We start from the raw sequence: 23445 nt of genomic DNA, 5'->3' as shown, positions 1-23445 counted from the left end.
TTTGTCTTTATTAAACATTGCCTTGTTCTGCAGTTTCTGATGGAAATGGGGTGTTCCTGTCAGTCATGAAATCTCAATGAGATGTTTCCATATTTCATGAAAGAGGGAAATAAGGAAAAGGGGCAGGAGTTTAAGGATGAAAGAGGATTATTTAGAAAAGAAGCTAGAAGGATCATGAAGTATTTTGTGGTAAGGAGAATCTGTGAAAGAGTGTCTCAGCTGCTGGAAAGAAGTGATTGGTGAGGGAGACTATGAAGATCTAATAGAGGTCAGTTAAGTGAGGAAGTTCTTGTAGGATGTGAGAAAGAATGGGGTCAAGGACACTGGAAGAGGAAACACTGCAGGTTAGAGCAGAGGCAAAAGGAGAAGCACTTTGAACTGCTAACGTGCTTTCACTGAACTGGGTCTCTTCAAATATCTTTTAGTCCAGGCGGAGGCCTATGAGTTTGGTAATATTTGCTCTGTCTTTTAGATTGAGGGCACAAAGCTTATACAGGTAAAGAAATGTGTTCACACAGCCAATTAGTGACAGGGTGGGATTCAAGCCAAAGTGGTCAGGGAGCAAGTTAGATTATGATTAAAGGTTAGTGAAAACAGGCCCGTTAAGTGGATAAACCACGTTAGCTCTCTTGTCCAGAGTGTTTAAAAGAAAAAGTGTAGCTAATCCTTGTGGTAGTACTTCAAGCAAATTCTCTCCAATACCTGCTTAGTACTTGGTACTTGCAACCAGCTGAATATTTTTGTAGTGGCTGCTTTCTTCTAAGATTATTTGGAGGTGGGGGCCTGAAGGATCTCCCTTCAACATATATGTGTATATTACTGATCTTGAGAATTAAAAAAAATTTTTTTTTCAAGGTTTGGACCAGGCCTGATCCTGTTAGGGAGAGACCTGAGTTTCTTGTGTCTCTTATCTTGTAGGCCTTTGCACAGTTTGATGCTGAGGGTGATGGTACAGTCGATGCTGAGAACATGTTGGAAGCCCTTAAGAATTCCAGTGGAGCTAATCTTCAGGGGGAGCTGAGCCATATCATCAGACAACTGCAAGCCTGTTCTCTTGTTCCAGGTAAGAGTCTCATCTGAGTGCTGGATGCTGAAGAGTGCTCTCTTAGAACCAGAATATGCTTTGCTGTGGCACAGATTATAATTAGGCAAACATGTAGACACCATGAAATAAACCATGCTCCTCAAAGAGTAGTCATTAGGTAAATGATATGCATTAGTGTTCCGTGTAACTTCTCTCTTTTATTCCCCTCTATCATGATGGTTGAGCATCTACCATTTTTAACAAACCTTTGTTATGAAACCACCTTCTTTAGTAGATCTCTTGATTTCACTCTCACAAGAAGCCTTCCCTGGCCCCTATTTTACATTTTCTTAGCATCCTGCATTTCTGTTTTGCAACATATTAATATTGTAATTAATGACTCAATTATTAGTTAAATGTCTGTCTTCATGCCTATGCTGTGAGCTCCATTAAGACAGGAACCCTCTCTCTCTCTTTTTTTTTTGTCTCTCTTATTTTTATGTCCTCACATTTAGCACATTTTTTGGCACGTGGTAGACTCTCAGTGAATATTAATTTTTTTTTAAAGCTGTCACTCTGAAATTACAATAAAAATAAAAATAGCTTAAAAGTAAGCAATGCTTCTATATTGTACATATTAAAAAACTTGGCCTACATTTTTGTGTGATTTATTTTGGTGATTCAGACTTACATAACGACAGAATCAATAAAATTACACTTTTTTTTTCAGTAAGACAATAACTGAGTTTGAAAGGAAAGAAAAAATGTGTTTATTAGCCTCAGATAAAGTCAGTTTATCTTACCCAAGAACTTATTGTGTTCTTTGCCCCTGATGCCATGCTTGGTGTAGTTAGGGCAGCAGTTTGATTGCTCTTGAACTCTCTGGCTTGCTACTGAGCAATGTGGTGAGTTAGGGAAGGATATTTTCTGTATCTTATTGAAGAATGTGTATTTCTAATCTTCCCCAAATTATTTTTAATTATGTAATATTTAAAAAACATTATAGGTGGCCTAAACATGTTAATTTTTTTCCTACTTTTGTGGCAGTTAAAATTATGCTTTGAATTCAGTTTAGCTAACTTATATCTTGGAATTTACTTATCACTCTCACCTTTGCATCACCAGCAGGAGGATAGGATCAGGCAACTTTATTTGGACACCTCAAAGAGATTTTTTGGGAGGAAGGGAAAAGGGTAGAGACTAGGGTCCACCAATAGTGATCGTTTAATGGTGCAGCTGTTGCCCAGTGCCTGTGGGCAGAGGGGGAGTTGAGGTTGAAAAAGATTTAGGGTCCAGCTCCTGAGGTGCTTATATACTGGACTCATGACTTAGGACTTTCTCAGTCAGCCTTTTCAAAATTTTCTGTCAGCACCCATCTTAAAGGAAATATTTAATCTCAGGTTTAGGTTGAACTTTTGTAAGCTTAGGTCTCCTCTGTGGTGAAATTTCATGGTGTCCTACTCTTTCTCTCTCTTAATCCTTCTTGCATTGTGTTATTATTCCCATCTGTCCATTCAAAGTGATTAAACCATTCTTTTTGTACACTGTAGCTTGTTCCTTTTGTATCTGGTATTGGTGCTTAAGTATTTGAAAGAGAGATAGTATCTTCACCTAATTCATTACTTATTTCAGCTTATGAAAACATGTTACCCATTACAAGAACCTATTTTTTGATGGGTGCTGAGCAATTTCGTGCAGCATCAACAGTGTTGTAAAACTGGGATTTAGGTATTGTGTGGGAGTCTGCTGAGGAAAAACGGTCTGTAAAAAGAGAGGGAAGGGATGCAAAGACTTCTGAGTCTTTAGAAATCAGACGGTATCTCTAGGATTTAGATAGGAGGCATAATCAAAATGGGCTGCTTCAAGTGAAAAATGTCCTTACAGCCTCATGTTTTATCTTAAAAATTAAACAAAGTTTCATTCTGCTGTTATGATATATCTGTTTTCCTGTTAAAAATAACTTCCTCTAGGGCTTCTGCAGTCTTGGTGCTGTTTACACGAGTGTGTTCATATTTTAAAAATTTATTGAGCTGTTCCATTATAGGTACATTTCATTATATTATTCTTTATTAGAAAGATAAAAAAATTTCCCCCCAAATCTACAGGTGTATTTTAGTTCATATATATCCTCTCTTCACTTAACCCTAGCACGTCTCAGGATTATGGGCATCTCAATTCAAGGCTGATTAATGTAGATTATGAGGAACTATCAAAGAATTTTAAACAGGGATAGACATGGTCTGCTTTGTATTTTTCCAAGATTACCTGGATTAATGGTACGTTGGAGGCTGCCAGGCTGAAGGCAACCAGGGAGCCCCTTAGGAGAGCTGGGTAGGTGTTCCATGAGAGATGACAGTGGCCAGAGGGCTAGATGGGTGTGGCAGACTCAAGAGATGTCACACCAGAGAGAAAAAACTGGAATGGTACAAGGAGTGCTGGCAGGGAAGGCAAGGCTGCCTTCCTGATCCTGCCCTTTATTTGTTAACATCTTGGTGGTTCACCTGAGTCTCACTTTCCTCAGTTGTAAAACAAGGATGCTAGTACCTTCATGCCTATCCCATACCTTGTTGTGACGATCAAATAAAATGATGAATGTGAAAGTACCTTATAACCTTTAAAATACCATTGGAAATTGTGGTAATGGTAGTGTTTATATTATTTTCATTGCTTTATGTAGCTTAGTATAAAAGTAGTTATACTTTTAATCTCTGATGGAGTAAACTATATTCCTAGCCCACATTCTATATGAAAAACTTCTTTAAAAATTCCTTGTCAGTGCAAAAAAAAGAAAAAACTCCTAGTCAGTGATTATATATTTTTAAAGTTTGGATTGAAGCAAATAATCATTATTCTAAGGCATCTAAAGTGAATTAATTTTTAAGTTGAGATCAGTAATTGTTCATTTCTTAAAAACATTTTTAAATGATTAAGGCTGAAATTCCTATTGTTAATTCAGCCAACTTAGATAAGCCACCAAGCAGGGGATATAGAAACTATTATGGTGTGTTCCAAATACAAACATGGATTTTGTCTCCTTAGGTTTCATAGACATATTTTCAGAGCTAAAAGAGGGCCTGGACATTCACTCTTCAATGATACTGCGTTTCCTGCATCGTAATCGAATCCCTAGCACAGTGATACCTTACCCAATGCTGGACCACTGCAATAATATGTGCACCATGAGGTCTTCTGTTTTAAAGGAGTCTCTGGATCAACTTGTGCAAAAAGAAAAGGGTATGTATATGGGTTTTTTCCTGAAAATACTTTACCATCCTTTCATTTAAATATAGTATTTATTAATCCTTCTCCCTGCATTTATTTCTGAAAATACAGCAGTGACCAATTTGTAACATAAGAATGGGTCCCTGTGATCTTTTTTTTTTTAACATGACTGGTTTTTCTCATCATTCAGGTCTCTACTCAGATGTGACTGCAGGGAGGCCTTTCTTGACTGTTCTCTGTAATGCCCCTTACCACCATCCTCCACTCTTGGTCACTATCACTTTGCAGATTTAAAAGTCTAAATAGCACTTATAACTGTCTGCAATTGTAGCATTATTTATTTACTTGTATTTTGTATGTCTCCCTTTGCCTGCATGAAATTTGTCTTGTTCACACTTCCTTGTCCTTTGCATCTGTAGGTAGCAAATAGTAGGGTTCTTTTTTTAAAAAAAATATTTTTATTGACAAATTTTCACACATATGCAATCCATACATAGTGTTTAATCAGTGGCTTACAATATCATGATCATTTTAAGATCATTTGCATCACTCTAGGAAAAGAAATAAAAAGAAAAAACTCATACATTCCACACCCCTTACCCCTCTTTTTTATTGACCACTAGTATTTCAATCTACCCGATTTATTTTACCCCTTATTTCTCCTATTATTTATTTATTTTTTATCCATATTTTTATACTTATTTGTCCATATCCTGGATAAAAGGAACATCAGATACAAGGTTTCAAAATCACACAGTAACACTGTAAAAATCATAGTGTACACAGTCATCTTCAAGAATCAAGGTTACAGGAACAAAGTTCAACAGTTTCAGGTACTTCCCTCCAACCACTCCAATATACCATAAACTAAAAAAGGATATCTATAAAATGCATAATAATAACCTCTTATGCATTTCCAGGATAACCTCTCAACTCTGTTTGAAATCTCTCAGCCACTGTAACTTTATTTTTATCTCATTTTTCTCTTCCCCCTTTTGGTCAAGATAGCTTTCTCAATCCCGTGATGCTTGGTCCTGGCAAATCCCAGTACTTCTGTCCTACATTGCCAGGGAGATTTACAGCCTTAGGAGTCAGGTCCCATGTAGAGAGGAGGGCAGTGAGTTCACCTGCCGAGTTGACTTAGAAAGGCCACGTCTGAGCAGCAAGAGAGGTTCTTTAGGGATGACAGGCATAATTATCAGTAGGCTTAACCTGTCCTTTGCAGGATTAAGTTTCATAGAGGCAAACTCCAAAATTGAAGGCTCAGTGTGTTGATTTGGTTGTCCCCACTGCTTGCGAGAATATCAGAAATTCCCCAAATAAAGAAGTTGGATATTTTCTCCTCAGTCAGCCAAGGGACCTTTTCAAATACTTCTTTATTCACTGCCTAAATTACTCTGGAATATATCAGGGCATCACACTAACCTGTACAAACCAACAAAATCTCATGCCCTATTCAAGATTCCATGTACTTATGGTGTTCAACTAAACTGACCTTATAAGTTAAATTAGGTAGTACGCTACCCAAAATATAAATTTTGCACCAACCAAACATCTCTTCCGTTGGCCTCACACAGAATTTGAAGTTTTAAAATATGAACGATATCATCCTTTACCCCATATTCTGATCTACCCCAGTCCTATCCAAATCAGCTTCATTCATATCTCTAGTTGAAGTCTGATCCCTTTTTCAGCTTTTTAAACAGTTCCTGTATGGGGTAATGCTGACTGTCATAGCTTCAGAGCTCTAATCCTGAGACTCAGGTGTCACATAAATACCCAAAGTTTCAGGGAATGACTATGTTGTATACAAATAACTCAGTATCTCAGAATTTAGAAATAACAGTTACAACTCTGAATATATGTGACTGCTGTAAGAGTTTACAATCTAGGAAACTTTACAATAGGCCCCAACCTGATAATCCATGCACTTGACTTTAGTTCTCTGAGTTTGTATATTATCGTTAGTCCTTATAAGTGAGACTGACAATATTTGTCTTTTTGTTTTTGCCAGTCATTCAACATACTGTCCTTAAGGTTCATTCACCTAATTGCATGCCTCACAACTTCATTTCTTCTTGCAGCCTCTTAGTCTCTTGTGTGTGTACACCACAGTTCCACCTCCCCTTCCTGAGTCATTATACCCTTAGGCCACCTCCATCCATCGTGAATTGCGAACACTGCTGCCATAAACACCAGTGTGTAAATGTCCATTCACACCCCCACTCTCAGTTCCTCCAGGTCTACACTGAGCAACGGGGTTGCAGGATCATGTGGTGTCATGGTCAGGTTTATATGTCAACTTGGCCAAGTAGTGATACTTGTTTGTCTGGTTGGGCAAGTGCTGGCCTGTTTGTTGCTATGAAAACATTTCATAGAATTAAATCATGATCACATTGGTTGTATTCACAGCTGATTCCATTTGTAATCAACCAAGAGGAGTGATCTTCTGCAGTGAGTGATGCTTAATCTAATCACCGGAAGACTTTTAAGGAGGATTCAGAAGAGACAGGCTCTCTTCCTGCCTCAGCCAGGGAGCCTCTCCTATGGAGTTCATCCAGACCCTCCATCAGAATCGTTAGCTTCACAGCCTACCCTACAGATTTTGAACTCTATGTTCCCGTGGTTACTTTTATAAATTTTATATTTATGAATATTTCCTGTTGATTCTGTTTCTCTAGAGGACCCTAACTAATGCAACTTGATACCAGGAGTAGTTCTTAAGAAACAGAATCTTAGAAATGAGTTTTTATGAATGGTTTTCTACGCTGTCTGGACTCAAAGGCACTAAGGACTCTGATTCCCATAATCAGAATGACACTGCCAATCCATGGAGTGAGTTGGCAAAAGAGATAGTCAGAATATCACCATTTGATTCTTCGAATGCTTTGCTTGTATGAAGCCAGACTCTGGGGGATAATGTTTTTGACATCTTTACGGAGTTTTGTGGAAATAGGAGGTATAGAGATGTTGGCTGGTTGTTGTTAGATACACAGGATACATTAATAAGTGAGAGGGATGGGTTTAAGGCTTCAAATGAGAAGCTTAAGTGCCATCTGACAGATGTAGAAGTTTCTATGAGTGTCCTGAAGGAAAATCTTATTTCCTGTAGCTGTAGACTTGAGAGCTCTGAAATCAGACTCAGAATTGTATTGTTAGAGTAGCAACTTCACAATGTAAACTGAAATCTCAGTCTTGCATGGTGTCTGCTGTTGAAGTGAAGGCATAGATTGGAAAGGAGTAGGACCCTGAAAAATGGGATGGCATCGTATGGATTGATAATGATGTCAGGGCAAGGTTGAAACCCTAGGTCATGCTGAATTTTCTCTAGATAACCCTGTAATAGTCTGCTCTGAGGACATAGCCGCCCCACCTCCAGCCTGCCTGAGGAGTTGGCCACCCAACTTCAGCCTGAAGGGATTAGCTCTAGAGTGGTTAATCCTGTTTCACCAGATGAAACTGCAAATGAATGCCCTGAAGCAAATGGCTTGGAAGGTATTTCTAATTCTTTTTATGACCCAGCCCCACCACCACTCGTTTCTTCCAGACTTATAACTAAACTAAAGTCCCAACAGGCCCCTAAAGGTGAGGTACAAAGTATCACACATGAGGAGGTACATTATATTCCAAAAGAACTGTGTGAGTTTTCCGATTTATATAGACAGAAATCAGGGGAATATGTGTGGTAATGGATTTTAAGGGTGTGGGATAATGGTGGGAGGAATATAAGGCTGGATCAGGCTGAATTTATTGATAAGGGTCCACTAAGCAGAGATTCTACATTCAATGTTATAGCTCGAGGGATCAGAAAAGACATTAACAGTTTGTTTGGACAGTTGGTTGAAACATGGATCAAAAGGTGGCTGATATTACCTGAGGTAGAAATGCCCTGGTATAATGTAGATGAGGGGATCCAGAACCTTAGAGAGATTGGAATGTTAGAGTGGATTTATCCTGCATAGCCTGATCTTACACCCCAGGAATGTCCAGAGGATGCACCTTTTACTAGAACAGTGAGAAATAAATTTGTGAGACTAGCACGATCATCCCTGAAGAGCTCTGTAATTGCACTTCTCTGTAGGTCAGATATTACTGTGGAAACTTCTGTCACTGAGCTGGAATCCTTAAACACAATGGAGGTGATGGGATCCGGAGTTGGCAGAAGCCAGGTGGCAGCACTTAATCACCAAAGACAAGACTAGATGTGGCTATTACAATTGACAGCAAACTCAGAGCAGGAGTCAAAATAATCTGATTTGCAGAGATTTGTGGCATTGTCTAGTAAATCATGGGGTACCTAGAAATGCAATGGATAAGCAGTCTACTAAATTCTTGTTTGAGCTGTATAAACAAAAGAGTTCTAGGTCAAATGAACAGAAGTCTAACCTAAATTACAAAAACACAGAGTTACGGCCCCTTAATCAATTTCCAGACTTGAGACAGTTAACAGACCCAGAGCCCCTTGAATGAAGGGAAGGCCTGGTCCCTTTGGGGGAGAACCCTGTTATACTGCCACAAATTTATACTGTTAATCTTCCTCCAAGCCTTTCCCAAGGAGACTGATGGCCTTTTACCAGGGTAACTGTGCATTGGGGAAAAGGAAATGATCAAATATTTGGGGGATTATTAGACACTCGTTCAGAAGTAACATTAATTCCAGGGGACCCAAAACGTAACTCTGGTCTACCAGTCAGAGTGGGGGTTAATGGAGGCCAGGTGATCAATGGAATTTTAGCTCAGGTCCATCTCACAGTGGGTCCAGTGGGACCCTGAACACATTCTGTAGTTATTTCCCCACTTTCAGAATGTATAGTTTGAATAGACATACTGAGCAATTGGCAAAATTACCACATTGGCTCTCTAACTCGTGCAGTGAGGGCTGTTGTGGTGGGAAAGGCCAAGTGGAAGCCGCTAGAACTGCCCCTACCTAGCAAAATAGTAAAGCAGAAGCAATCCTGGATTCTTGGAGGGATTGCAGAGATTACTGCCACTCTGAAGGACTTGAAGGATGCAGGGGTGGCGATTCCCACCACATCCCCATTCAACTCTCCTATTTGGCCTGTGCAGAAAACAGATGGTTCTTTGAGGGTGACAGTGGATTATCGTAAGCTCAACCAGGTGGTAGTTCCAATTGCAGCTGCTGTTCTGGATGTGGTATCATTGCTTGAGGAAATCAATACATTCCCTGGTACCCATATATACCTGGTATGCAGCTATTGATCTGGCAAATGCTTTTTTCTCAATAGCTGTTAGTAAGGACCACCAGAAACAGTTTGCTTTCAGCTGGCAAGGACAGCGATATACTTTCCTTGTCCTACCTCAGGGGTATATCAGCTCTCCAGCCCTGTATCATAATCTTGTCCTCAGGGACCTTGATCATTTCTCCCTCCCTCAAGGCATCGCACTGGTCCATTATATTGATGATATCGTGTTGATTAAACCTAGTGAGCAAGAAGTAGCAACTACTCTGCACTTACTGGTAAGACATTTGCGTGTCAGAGGATGGGAAATAAATCCAACAAAAATACAAGGGCCTTCTATCTCAGTGAAATTTCTAGGTGTTCAGTGGTGTGGGACATGTCGTGATATTCCTTCTAAAGTGAAGGATAAGTTGCTGTATCTGGTCCCTCCTAGAACCAAAAAAGAGACACAATGCCTAGTTGGTCTCTTTGGATTTTGGCAACAACATATTCCTCATTTGGGTGTGGTACTCCAGCCCATTTATCGAGTGACCAGGAAAGCTGCGAATTTTGAGTGAGGACCTGAACAGGAGGAGGTTCTGTGACAGGTCCAGGCTGCTGTAAAAGCTACTCTGCCACTTGGACCATATGATCCAGCAAATCCAATGGTGCTGAAAGTGTCAGTTGCAAATAGAGATGCTGCTTGGAGCCTTTGGCAGGCCCCTACAGGAGAGTCACAATGCAGACCCTTAGGATTTTGGAGCACAGCCTTACCATCTGCTGCAGATAACTACTTTCCTTTTGAGAAACAGCTTTTAGCCTGCTACTGGGCCTTAGTAAAGACTGAATGCTTAACCTTGGGCCACCAAGTTACCATGAGACCTGAGTTGCCTATCATGATCTGGGTGTTGTCTGACCTACCAAGCCATAAAGTTGGGCATGCGCAGCAGCACTCTATTGTAAAATGGAAATGGTATATAAGAGATAGGGCCAGAGCAGGTCCTGAAGGCACAGGTAAGTTACATGAAGAAATGGCCCAAATGCCCATGGTCTCCATTCTTGCTACATTACTTTCTCTTTCCAAGACCAGAACTGTGGCCTCCTGGGGAGTTCCTTAACAGTGAATTGACTGAGGAAGAGAAAACTTGGGCCTGGTTTACAGATGGTTCAGCACAATATGCAGGTACCACCCTGCATATTGTAGCTGCAGCACTACAACTGTACCCTTTCTGGCATGTCCCTGAAGGACAGTGGTGAAGGGAAATGCTCCCAGTGGGCAGAATTTCGAGCAGTGCCCCTGGTTTTTATTTTGCTTGGAAGGAGAAACTGGCCAGAGGTGCGTTTGTATATTCACTCATGGGCTGTTGTTAATGGTTTGGCTGGATGGTTAGGGACTTGGAAAGACCATAATTGGAAAATTGCTGACAAAGAGGTCTGGAGAAGAGGTATGTGGATAGACATTTTTGAGTGGGCTAAAAACATGAACATATTTGTGTCCATGTGAATGCACACTAGAGGGTGACTTTAGCAGAGGAAAGTTTTAATATTCAAGTGAATAAGATGACCTGTTCTGTGGATACCAGTCAGCCTCTTTCCCCAGCAACTCCTGTCATTGCCCAATGGGCTCATGAACAAAGTGGTCATGGTGGTAGGGATGGCAGTTATACATGGGCTCAGCAACATGGACTTCCACTCATCAAGGCTGACCTGTCTATAGCCACAGCTGAGTGCCCAATCTGCCAGCAGCAGTGACCCACACTCAGCCCCCGATATGGCACCATTCCCTGAGGTGACCAGCTACATGGTGGCATGTTGATCATATTGGACCACTCCCTTCATGGAAGTGGCAGCGATTTGTTCTAACTGGAATAGACACATACTCTGGATATGGGTTTGCTTTCCCTGCACGCAATGCTTCTGCTAAACTACCATCTATGGGCTTACAGAATGCTGTGTCCATCGTCGTGGTATTCCACACAGCATTGCTTCTGATCAGGGAACACACTTCACAGCAAATGAAGTGCGGGAATGGGCACATGCTCATGGAATTCTCTGGTCTTACCATGTTCCCCATCATCCAGAAGCAGCTGGATTGATAGAATAGTGGAATGGCTTTTGAAAACTCAATTATGGTGCCGTCTAGGTGACAGTACCTTAAAGGACTGGGGTAATGTTCTCCAGGAAGCTGTGTATGCTCTGAATCAGCATCTGCTGTATGATACTGTTTCTCCCGTAGTCCAGGAACCAAGGGGTGGAAATGGGAGTGGCAGCACTCACTATTACTCCTAGCGATCCACTAGGAAAATTTTTGCTTCCTGTCCCTGCAACCCTGAGCTCTGCTGGTCTACAGGATTAGTTCCAAAAGAGGGAGTGCTTCCACCAGGAGAAACAACAATGATTCCATTGAACTGGAATCTAAGACTGCCACCTAGTCACTTTGGGCTACTCATGTCCCTGGATCAACAAGCCAAGAAGTGGATTGCATTATTGGCTGGGGTGATTGACCCTGGCTATCAGGGGGAAGTAGGACTGCAACTACGCAATGGAGGTAAAGAAGAGTTTTCCTGAAATATAGGAGATCCCCTAGGGCGTCTTTTAGTTCTGCCATGCCCTGTGATTAAAATCAATGGAAAACTGCAACAACCTAATCCAGGCAGGATGGGCAATGGCTCTGAAACTTCAGGAATGAAGGTTTGGGTCACCCCACCAGGCGAAGAACCACGGCCAGCTGAAGTGCTTGCTGAGGGTAAAGGAACAGGGAATGGGTAGTAGAAGAAGGTAGAGATAAATATGAACGACAACCACGTGATCAGTTACAGAAGAGGACTGTTCATGTTTTTTTTCATGTTTTCATGTTATACTATTTAAGTTGTAAGATATCAAGTTTAAGAATGAATATTACCCAAGGGCTTGCACCCTATTCTGGAGATTTTTAATGTGTTTTTGTTATATGTAAGACAGTTGAGTATTGTTAAGTGAAAGAAAAAATGTGTGTTTTATTGTTTTTTATTTAGAAATTAGGTATGGTTTAAGGTGCTGGGCATGGCTGCCAAGTTGACAAGGGGTGGACTGTCATGGTCAGGTTCATGCGTCAATTTGACGAAGTGGTGGTACCTGTTTATTTGGTTGGGCAAGTGCTGGCTTGTCTGTTGCTATGAGGACATTTCATAGAATTAAATGATCACGTCGGCTGCATCCACAGCTGATTCCATTTGTAATCAGCCAGGGGAGTGTCTTCTGCAAGGAGTGGTGCTTAATCTAATCACTGGAAGCTTTTAAGGAGAAAAAACAGGCTCTCCTGCCTCGGCTGGCAAGCTTCTCCTGTAGAGTTCATCTAGACCCTCCATTAGAATCGTCAGCTTCACAGCCTGCCCTACAGATTTTGGATTCTGCGTTCCCACGGTTACATGAGAACACGTTTATAAATTTTATATTTATGAATATTTCCTGTTGATTCTGTTTCTCTAGAAAACCCTAATACGTATGGCAACCCTACCCCTATACTCCTGTGGAACCACCACACTACCCTCCGAAGGGACTGTACCTCTCAGTTTCCCTACTGACAGTGAATAGTTACATCTCTTTCTCTACATTTTCTCTAGCACTTGTTTCTCTCTGTTCTTTTTTCTTTTCTTTTTTTTTTTTCATTGGGCAGGCACTCTCTCGTTGTTTTTGGTTTTTTTTTTTTTTTTTGGTACATGGTCCGGGAATCAAACCCAGGTCTCCCTCATGGAAGGCGAGCATTTGACCACTGAACCACCCGTACACCCCTCTCTGTTCATCTTTAAACAGTTTTATTCACATGTCATGCAATCCAACCTAGATATGCAGACAGACCTTCACCACCATAATCTGTCTGAAGACATTTCCTTTTCTTCCACAAGGAATCCATACCCCTCTCCCATGCTCCCCACCTGTTGACATTTAGTTTTGGCATAATACCTTTGTTGCATTCAGTGGAAGCGTATTACAATGTTACTGTTGACTATAGACCTTAGCTTGCATTGAATGCACATAGTAGGTGCTTTAATAGAGTATTTGTTGAATACATGAGGGAAGCCACTACAGGTTCACTTAGTGATGGCAGTAAAAATCGATAATATGAATAGACAGGCCCATGGAATGTAATAGTGTTCAGATATAGACCCAAATACACGTGGGAATATTGTAACAAGTGGATTAGGGCAACTGGTAAGCCGTTTGGGGAAAAAAAACCCTAAATTTTTACCCATTCTATTCACTGAAATAAGTTTCAGATAATCAAAAAGTTCAAATAAAAAGGAATCTATAACAGTTCCAGAAGAAAATAATTCTACTTTATAAAAATCCTGATATGGGAATGCCTTTTTAAGTAAGACATGAAATCTAGAAACTACAAAAGAAGAGATTAATAAATATCAATGAAAATGTAGTTCCATACAAGCAAAAAATATCAGAAACAAAGTTAAAAGACAAATGACATTCCAGGAAACAAAAATATTCGTTAAGATATTACAACTAACTCAATTATTTTTACTAATTCTGACCTTGGGCAATTACTTAATTCTCTGTCTTAGATTCTTCATCTGTGCAATGAATTAATACATAGACAATGCACAGAACACTTCCCAGCTCATACTAATATTGGCTATTGTATGTCTGTATGCTGTATGTGTTATAATGTATATAAAATACATGAATTGATAAGATTACTGATCCAGTAGAAAATGGAAAAGGGTACAACTGGGCCACACTTTGAAACATAAGTGCCTTACAAAATTTCATTCATAAATAAATGTAGATTCAAAGTATAATACACCATTTTCTTCTCTTGGCATTTACAAATATATTAGCAATTGAAGTATTGTACTATAATAAAATAATGGGGCAGTCCTTTCCCAATTTCTGCTTTATATGTGATCTTTGGAAGCAGACTTTTTTTTTTATCATGGGCATGGAAGCAGATTTTAAGGCATATTAATTTTTCTTGGACCAATGTGCCAAGCATATTCCTGTTAGATATTTTAAATGACTTTTTTTTCTGGTGAAAGAGATGTCATATGATAAATGCTGGTTTTTCCTACAGAAAGTCCTGGAGATCTAACTAGAAGCCCAGAGATGGATAAGCTCAAGTCAGTAGCAAAGTGCTATGCTTATATCGAAACATCGTCCAACCCTGCAGACATTGACAAGATGACAAATGGAGAAACATCATCTTACTGGCAGTCGGATGGCAGTGCCCGCTCCCATTGGATTCGGTGGGTGTTATGACATCAAATCTCGAGTGAAAGTCCAAGGAAATTACCTGCTTTCTTTTTCATAGCCTATTAATGTTTTAAAAAAATGTATTTTTTTAAATTTGGAATGTTTTATACTTAACTGCCCAGTATTTTTCTTATCATAAGTCCTGTGAAGATGCTTTAAGAATCGATTCTTAAAAGAATCATGTCAAAAGAATCATGTAAAATTATATACCTAGTTCACAGTTTCATAAACATGGATAAATTCTTTATTTGGAGCATAAAGAATTAAAGGAGGAAATAGCATTGACTAATATTTTATGATACTGATTTCAGATGTTTTTCACTAGTTTCTCAGGAAATTTAGTATCACGAGGGACAAATACTTTTCTTATATGAGGTGTGGTTTTACTTTTTAAAATCTTTCTACACATTTTTAAACTCTATTGTATGAAACTGAGTTGGCCAGTTTAGAAGAGGGGATTGTGTGATTCGGAACCCTTGAGTGAAATTGATGACAGTAAACTGGCATTTCCAGAAGTTCTGAAACTAAAATTTTTACCTGTCCCTTTTGAAAATGGGCTAAATTCAGTTGGTGGAAGATAGAAATAATTGTCTTGTTTTCTTTTGAAATATATATTTTGACCTTCAGCCATCTATCCAATTTATAGATGAGGGAATATACTTAGTTCTTGGTACTCAAGATAGAAAATTTGGATGCAGTTTGGGATTTATTTCTTGCCAGGTAAAGAGATTTCATTAGGAAGTACATACTGTATTTTCATGCTTGTCTAGTAGCTTCAGATTATCAATTAATCTTTAATTGAAACTCCTTTTTAGGGATTGAAGAATATCATAGGTACTTTGAAACTAATGACTAGCATTTCAAGCTAGTTGCTGTTGAGAGAATCAGTCTTTGGGTATATTAAATATAAGATCTTTGAGATGAGACTTGTATACTCTGCCAGCTCCCAATCTATAAAAACATTTATAGTCTGGTCTTTATGTTTCCAGATTAAAAATGAAGCCAGATGTTGTGCTTCGGCACCTATCCATTGCTGTGGCTGCCACTGACCAGAGCTACATGCCGCAGCAGGTGACAGTAGCTGTGGGGAGAAGCGCCAGTGATCTTCAGGAAGTCCGAGATGTGCACATCCCCAGCAACATCACTGGCTACGTGACGCTGCTGGAGAATGCCAACATCAGTCAGCTCTGTGAGTCAGCCAAGATGCATCCTGCCCTTCTAGCTAAGGAGGTGGGAGGGAAGAAAGAAAAGTAATGTTTTTTAGCACTTTCTTTGTATAAGCTTTGTCCTAGGAGGACCTCTCAAATGGAGAAGCTGTTAGTTTTCTTTCGAGATTTGATTTGCTTCTCGTGATGGACACACAAGTACTCATTATATCTAGTCAGTGCATTTAAAAATTATAAAAAAGCAGTAGAGTCTTTTTTTTAATTATAAATATTTTATTCTTGTTTTCTTACTGGACAATTAGAAAAATATAGATAAACAAATTACTCAAAATTCCACTACTTAAGGATTGTCACTCTGGATACCTTGGTGTGGATTTTCTAGAGCTTTTTTTTCCCTCAAGTTTGTGTACTTATGTATGTATGTGTTCACACACGCACACACACATATACACATTTTTTTCCCAAAAAATACATCTGTCTGTATATATATATCTGGACATATCTTTTGCAAAAATGGTAATATTCTATGTATGTTAATTTGTAATCTACTTAAAAACGTGTTTTCCTATCATATATTCATGTACACTTTTATTTAGTGTTGTAAGAATATGCTTTAATTTTAACCAAACCTTATTATTGAACATTTAGGTTGTTTCCAATTTTCCGCTATTATAACCTTGCTTCACATGTAGCATTTTGGAAATATTTCTTTCCAGGCTTATTTCGTTCAGGGAGCTGGAATGCTTCATGTTTTGTGTCATTTCTTCTAATGCTTTCCTGGGCCAAAAAAGTGTTCTTACATTGTTCAAAGGAACTGAGGCCTAGGGAGGTGGAGTCTTTGTGTCTCACCCTAGGCAAAAAAAGTAATTAAGCTTGTAGAATAGAAGCTTCTTGCCTTATACTATGGTGGTCTTTTCTCTAAGTTGTGTCGTTTTTAACTTTTCACCTCCTCTTCAAACCAAATAAGAAATTCTGACACACCACTTAAAAGTGAGTTATGTATATGTCATCTATTTGGACTCGATTATTAAAAAAATTCTCACAACTCCTCATGATCCAGCTACTGTTTTACAACTCAATGCAGGTTTCAGAACTCTAGGAAAAAAATCTAGAAATTTTCTTATGCATTTAATCAGGATTTTTTATGCTCTTTGTGTTAATTTTCAATACTCATAAATTCCTAGGAATCTTTGTGATTTCAAGATTTACACCACCCTTAATTTCACACATTTTTCTTAATACTTACTAGATTGGGCAACACGTTTCTGAAAAATCTATTTTTCACTTGTTCCATTGCATACATTATTTTTGTCATCGGAGTGTATCTTTAGAATTCTCTTTTCAAAATGTAAACTGCTATTTTGCTTTTAGTTTGAAGCCTAGCATTTATTTGCTGAAGTAAAGATGTTAATTCACTACTGAATTTCTTGTTTGTGCTTGACAGATGTCCAGATTAACATAAAGCGTTGTCTTAGTGATGGATGTGACACTAGAATTCATGGTCTGAGGGCTGTTGGCTTTCAGAGAGTGAAGAAGTCTGGGGTCTCTGTCTCAGATGCCTCTGCTATATGGTATTGGTCTCTGCTGACATCCCTGGTGACGGCTTCCATGGAGACAAATCCAGCTTTTGTCCAGACAGTACTGCACAATACCCAGTAAGTCATTCTCTGTTTTCCAGCCCCAGTCAAGTCCTCTCATTCTTTGGTAATACTTTTGGGAATGTTACTGAGCAGCCATCTATCATCATGATGTGGTAAAAAGCTCAGTGTTGGTTCCCCTTTTGTTTCCTACTTGTACCTTCCAGTTTCATGCTGCTGCTTTCTTTGATGTTCTGACTTCATAGACTTTTAGAAAGTGCCCATTCTTCCCACTTTTCCTTGCACAGTTCCTCCAGCTACCTCCCGTGTCACCAGCTCACTAAGTGCACCAGTCTTGTGCGGGTATCATACGTGCTGCTCCTGTTTCTTGTCCATTGGGAAATAGTTGCTCACATTTATGTAGCACTTTATACTGGATAAAGTACTTTCAGATATTGTATATTATTTTACCTACTTATATTTTGAAATATACCTGAAAAAATTATCCCTGTGTTATAGGTGAGGAAATAATATCCTTCCCCAAGGTCACACAAGTAGGCAGAGGTGGATCAGTTTGAAAGTAGGTCTCTGGACTCCAGGTTCAGGGCTCTTTTCACTAACCAGTGAAATCTTTCTGAGAATACTAAACAGATTTATTTTTAAATGTAGAACACTTTTGAAAATTTTCTTTCAAAAACTATTAGGGCAAAAAGCCAAATGGTAACATATACGGCAAAATAACTAGCATCAATATAAATGGACTATTAATATTGTATATAGATTCAGTAATTGATAATAGACTGTGTTAGTTTAGGCTATCAAAGTATCACACAAAAAGATATTGTTAATGTTTTCTTCTCTAGATGTTTTTGAGATTTGTTGGTGCTATTAAGTAAAACTTTTCAGCAAATAACACTGCTGGCAATGCCAGGTCTGAAGGGTAATATTTGATCATGGGGCTCCCTTCCCGTTAAAAAAAAAAAATTTTTTTTTAAACAATTTCAAGCTTAGACAAACACTGCACATGCAATGCAAAGAACTTTTCTTTCTTCCTAAGTCGTTTAAGAGTGATTTCCCAACCTGATGTCCCATCATCCCCCAGTACTTTAGTGTGTATTTCCTAGAAACAAGAACATTCTTCTACAACCATCAACATCAGGAAATTAACAATTATAAATATTACCATGTAATTTTCAGACCCTGTTCAAAATTTTCCTCAATTTTATCACTTGTCCCGTTAATGTCATTTATAGTACAAGGATCCAGTCCAGAATCAAACTTTGCATTTCATAGTTTTTGTCTGTTTTAGTTTCCTAGCTGCTAAAATAAATAAATACCATGCAGTGGGTTGGCTTGACAACAGAAATTTATTGGAATTGATGTCTTCTGGCTGGTCAGCAATCTCTAAGGTTCCTTAGCTTTTCTGTCACAATGCAATGCACTTAGCGGCATCTTATCCTTTCTTTTCTAGGTTCCATTGACTTCCAGCTTCTGGCTGCTCCCTGCGGCTTTTCTCTCTGTGGCCTTCTCTATAAGGTCTTCAGTAATAGGATTATGACCCATGTTTTAACTGAATTAACCTCATCTATTTACAATGGCCTCACACCTACAGGAATGGGTTAAGATTAAGAACATGTTATTCTGGCGTACATAACTCCAAACCACCCCAAAAAGACATACATGTTCTTCCCACAGACAAAATACAGTCGTTCTATCACAATGTCCAAAAAGCTTCTGGATATAAAAACTCAGAAATGGACAGCACAATACTACCTAATTGTAATGCAATTATGTTAAAACATTGAATGAAGCTGCATGTGAGGTATAGGTTTTTTTTTCTCTCTATTATCGTTTTAATTCTTATTCTGTTGTCTTTTTATTTCTTTTTCTAAATCGATGCAAATGTACTAAGAAATGATGAATATGCAACAATGTGATGATATTAAGAATTACTGATTGTACATGTAGAGTGGAATGATTTCTAAATGTTTTGTTAATTTTTTTTAATTAATAAAAAAAAAAAGCTTTAAGCCATTTTAGAACAATGCTAAGTCCAAAGTATTATCAGAATAAAGTCTGCATGTGGTCCATCCTCGAACAAAATCCCTCTATCTTATGGACCTGTGAAACCTAGAAAACAAGTTATTGCTCCCTATATATAATGGTAGCACAAGGATATCAATAAACATTCCCATTCCAGAAGGGAGAACTTTGAAGAAAAACAGGAATCATGGGGCCCAAACAAGTCCAGCAGGACAAACTCCATTAGATTTCAAAATCTGAGAGTCATCTGTAGGTAAATTTGCCCTTTGGGCTGCCAAAGAGCTGTCTCACCCTTTCCCAGTGCTTGTACAGCTGCCATACTTTCCCTGAACTCTGGGGTGCAGGCCCCATCACCTCCAAGCACTGGTGGTGGCCAGGCTCTCTGCAACCACTGGGGCATAGGCCCCACCATCTCTGAGTATTGGGGTGGCAGCATTCTTCCTGAACAGTGGGTTCAAGGCCTGCCCTGTCCACATATTGGGGTAAATGGCCTGCCTCCTTCAAGCACAGAGATGGACCTGCCCTTTCCACACATGACTGGGCCGGCACTCTGGGCCCAAGGAGATCTCTTCAGTCCAGAGCTTGGTTCTGTGATTCTGCCATTGAAGACATTCTTCCTTCAATTTGTCCTTTCTCTGTCACTTTTAGTTCAAGTTGGTAGTGCTCCTGTTCATACAAATTTTGCTAAAACCTTGATAGCTTTGTGTGCAGTTCACATGGGTCCAAACCATTAGACCGTAGAACTTTCCCAGGTCTCTCCTAGATAATTGCATTTGAAATTCTAGCTTCCACTGAAATGGCTGACTGGATCCATGTTCAGCCACACCTTCTTTAACAAAGCTTTGTTCAGTTAAACCTTCATGTGGAGTCCTGTCTGGGGACTCACTTCTCCAAAGCTTAGGGAGGTCCTTGATAGAACCGCTTCTGGCCCTAGTCTCAGAGCACACTATCTGGATAGGCTCAGAATTTTCCAAATCATCAATTTCTAGTTTCTTTGCACTTAAGAGTTTGATTCTCAGCTTATCCCTTTCCTCTTGCATTTTACTATAAACTGCAAGGAAAAGCCAGGCTGCACCTTCCACACTTTGCTTGGAAATCTCCACTATATATCCAAGTTCATTGTTTTCAAGTTCTACCTTTCTTCCAACATTAAAATACAATTTTACCAAGTTTTCTGCTACTTCATAACAAGGATGGCCTTTCCTCCAGTTTCCAATAACATACTCATTATTTATTTCTAAGGCCTCATGGGAAATACTTTTAATGCCTAGATTTCTACCGGCAGTCTCTCCAAAGTGATCTAGGCTTTTTTTGTCAAGCACTTCACAATTCTTTCAGCCTCTACCCATTACCCAATTCAAAGATATTTTCACATTTTTAGGTATTTGTCATAGTAACACCCGACATTCTGGTACCAAAAACGGTTTCGGTTCCTGGATGCTAAACAAATGCCACATAGTGGCTTAGCAATAGGAATTTATTGGCTCACAGTTTTAGAGCTAGAAGGCTTGCTTCCTCCTGAGGTCAGTGTCTTCTGGCTGGCCAGCAATCTTTACAGTTCCTTGGCTTTTCTGTCTCATGGCAATAAAAATGGTGGCGTCTTCTCCATATTCTTTGAGTTTTCACTGACTTTCACCTGACTGCTCCCTATAGCTTATCTCCGTGGCCTTCTCTTTATGGGGTCTAGCGGTAGGCTTAAGACCCATCCTTATTCAGTCAGGTCATGCCTTAACTGAAGTAACTTCATCAAAAGGTCCTAGTACAATGGATTCACACCCACAGGAGTGGTTTAAGACTAGGAACATGTTTTTCTGGGATACGTAACTCCAAGCTACCACATCTTCAAGTCTGGACACATTCCTTAGTCTTTCCTTGACTTCCATGACCCTTGATACATTTGAAAATTACAAGTTGGTATTTTTTAAGAGTATCCCTTCAGCTTACATGATGTTTCATCATAATTAAATTTAGGTTTTACATCTTTAGCAGGAATATCATAGAAGTGATGCTGTGTTTCAATTTCAACCTGTCAGGTGGTGCACAACTTCAGATTGTTGGTGATGTTAACTTTGATTAAAGTAGTGTCTGCCAGATATCTCCACTGTAGAATATTTTTTTTCCTTTTGCAATTAATAAATATTTGTGAAAAGGTACTTTGGGACTATGTAAATATCCTGTTCTTCATCAAACTTTTGTATTTATTTATTTATATCAGGCTAGGCTCATGGATTCCTAATATATTCAGTTGGGTTATAATCCATTATGATTTTGTTGCTCAGATTGTCCCAGATTTGGCCAGGAGGAACCCCTTCAGTCTGACTCATGTTACCTTTTGACATGCCCTTATTATTCTTGGACCACTTTATGACATAATGAGATATTCCAGGCTTATCTTGAGCATTATCTTGAGCATTCCCTTCCTTAGTCCTGAGCATTATCTTGAGCATTCCCTTCCTTAGTCCTGGAATTAACTATTTCTCTAAGGTTCCCTGATTCCTTTTAGTGGAGAATGCTATTTAGAATCCAAACTCATTGCTATCAGTGTGCTGATTTTCCCAGGCCTTCTCAGTGGATATAACTACAAAATATGTATACATATAAATAACATACATACATGTATTTCTACCTATGTTTTTTTAATACTGAAAACTATGAATTTATACTGATGCCTTCAGTTCTAATCTAATACTACAGCGTTCATTCCATTTTCTCCTTTTCCATATTTGTAACTCCCTTCTCTAATAATGAGAAACCTGGCTCCTGTTATCTTTAATATATTTATTTATTTTATCAACTCCCGTGGATCCTGCCCCTGTATGCACACTCTCCTTATCCCACTCAGGCTCCAACACCTTTGGTCGGGCCACTGCTGTGACCACTTTATGCTTCTTGAGTTCCTATGCCCTGTACCCAGACCACCCTCCTTGCCTGACTCACCTCCTACACTCCATGCAGGATGTCCTGTTGTGCAGGTACCGTTCTCACTCTGAGTCACCACGGCTTCCCTCTCAAACATGTGTGGATGCCTTCCTTACATAGCCCCACCTCATGGCTTATGGATTAAATTGTTCAGGAAGGGAAAGAGAAAGAACTTTATGTCTTATTTTTCTGAAGAACTGCCAAGTCATTGAGGGGTGAATATACTTTTTAAGTTTATATCCCTGCTTATTTGTACTCATGCCTGCAATGATATTTTGTACTAAATATCTGCAATGATATTTTCACTCACTCCTGACTTTTAAAAGATCAGCATTCTAGAACTATTTTAAAATAAAAAGTTTATTTTAAAAAGTCAATGAGAAAAGGGTGGGCAGTGGTGGTTCAGTGGCAGAGTTCTCACCTGCCATGCCAGAGACCTGGGTTTGATTCCTGGTGCCTGCCAATGTGGAAAAAAAAATGTCAGTGAGCAAAAGAATATATTGAAACAAAAGTATCTACTTGTATCATGGAAATAAATCCAATAAGTCATTGAATGCCTCTCATGTACATCAGTGACCTCCCTGGTTACCTGCCTCTGAGTATAGCCCCTATGCTGGCACAGCCCGAAGATTGCTGGTTTGTGTTTGTTTTTGTTTTAAATTTGTTTATTAGTTAAAAAAATTAACAAACCAAATAAAACGTTAACATATATAATCAGTAATTCACAATATCATCACTTAGTTGCATATTCATCGTTTGTTAGAACATTTGCATTAATTCAGAAAAAGAAATAAAAAGAAAATAGAAAAAGAAATAAAATGAAAACAGAAAAGAAAAAAAAAGATTATGCCTACCATACCCCTTACCCCTCACTTTCATTGATCACTAGCATTTCAAACTAAATTTATTTTAGCATTTGTTCCCCCTATTATTTATTTTTGTTCCATATGTTCTACTCGTTTGTTGACAAGGTAGATAAAAGGAGCATCAGACACAAGGCTTTCACTATCACACAGTCACATTGTGACAGCTGTATCATTATTCAGTCATCCTCAAGAAACATGGCTACT

At 39.0% G+C, this 23445-nt stretch overlaps 1 protein-coding gene across 8 annotated transcripts in view; it reads left to right on the top strand.

The window, feature by feature from the left end:
• The window catches only part of ZZEF1 (zinc finger ZZ-type and EF-hand domain containing 1), a 170255-nt gene that overhangs the window by 14933 nt on the left and 131877 nt on the right, over positions 1 to 23445 (top strand). For all 8 annotated transcript variants that reach the window (XM_077165584.1, XM_077165586.1, XM_077165583.1 and 5 more), the window contains exons 2-6: positions 919 to 1063; positions 4064 to 4258; positions 14492 to 14663; positions 15660 to 15859; positions 17281 to 17491. In XM_077165584.1, coding sequence (XP_077021699.1) covers positions 919 to 1063; positions 4064 to 4258; positions 14492 to 14663; positions 15660 to 15859; positions 17281 to 17491 — 923 coding nt within the window. The remainder of the gene's footprint in view (positions 1 to 918; positions 1064 to 4063; positions 4259 to 14491; positions 14664 to 15659; positions 15860 to 17280; positions 17492 to 23445) is intronic.

Source organism: Tamandua tetradactyla, chromosome 6 (genome assembly GCF_023851605.1).
Source record: "Tamandua tetradactyla isolate mTamTet1 chromosome 6, mTamTet1.pri, whole genome shotgun sequence".
NCBI classification, from domain to species: domain Eukaryota; kingdom Metazoa; phylum Chordata; class Mammalia; order Pilosa; family Myrmecophagidae; genus Tamandua; species Tamandua tetradactyla.
This window is presented reverse-complemented; position numbering and strand designations above follow the sequence as displayed.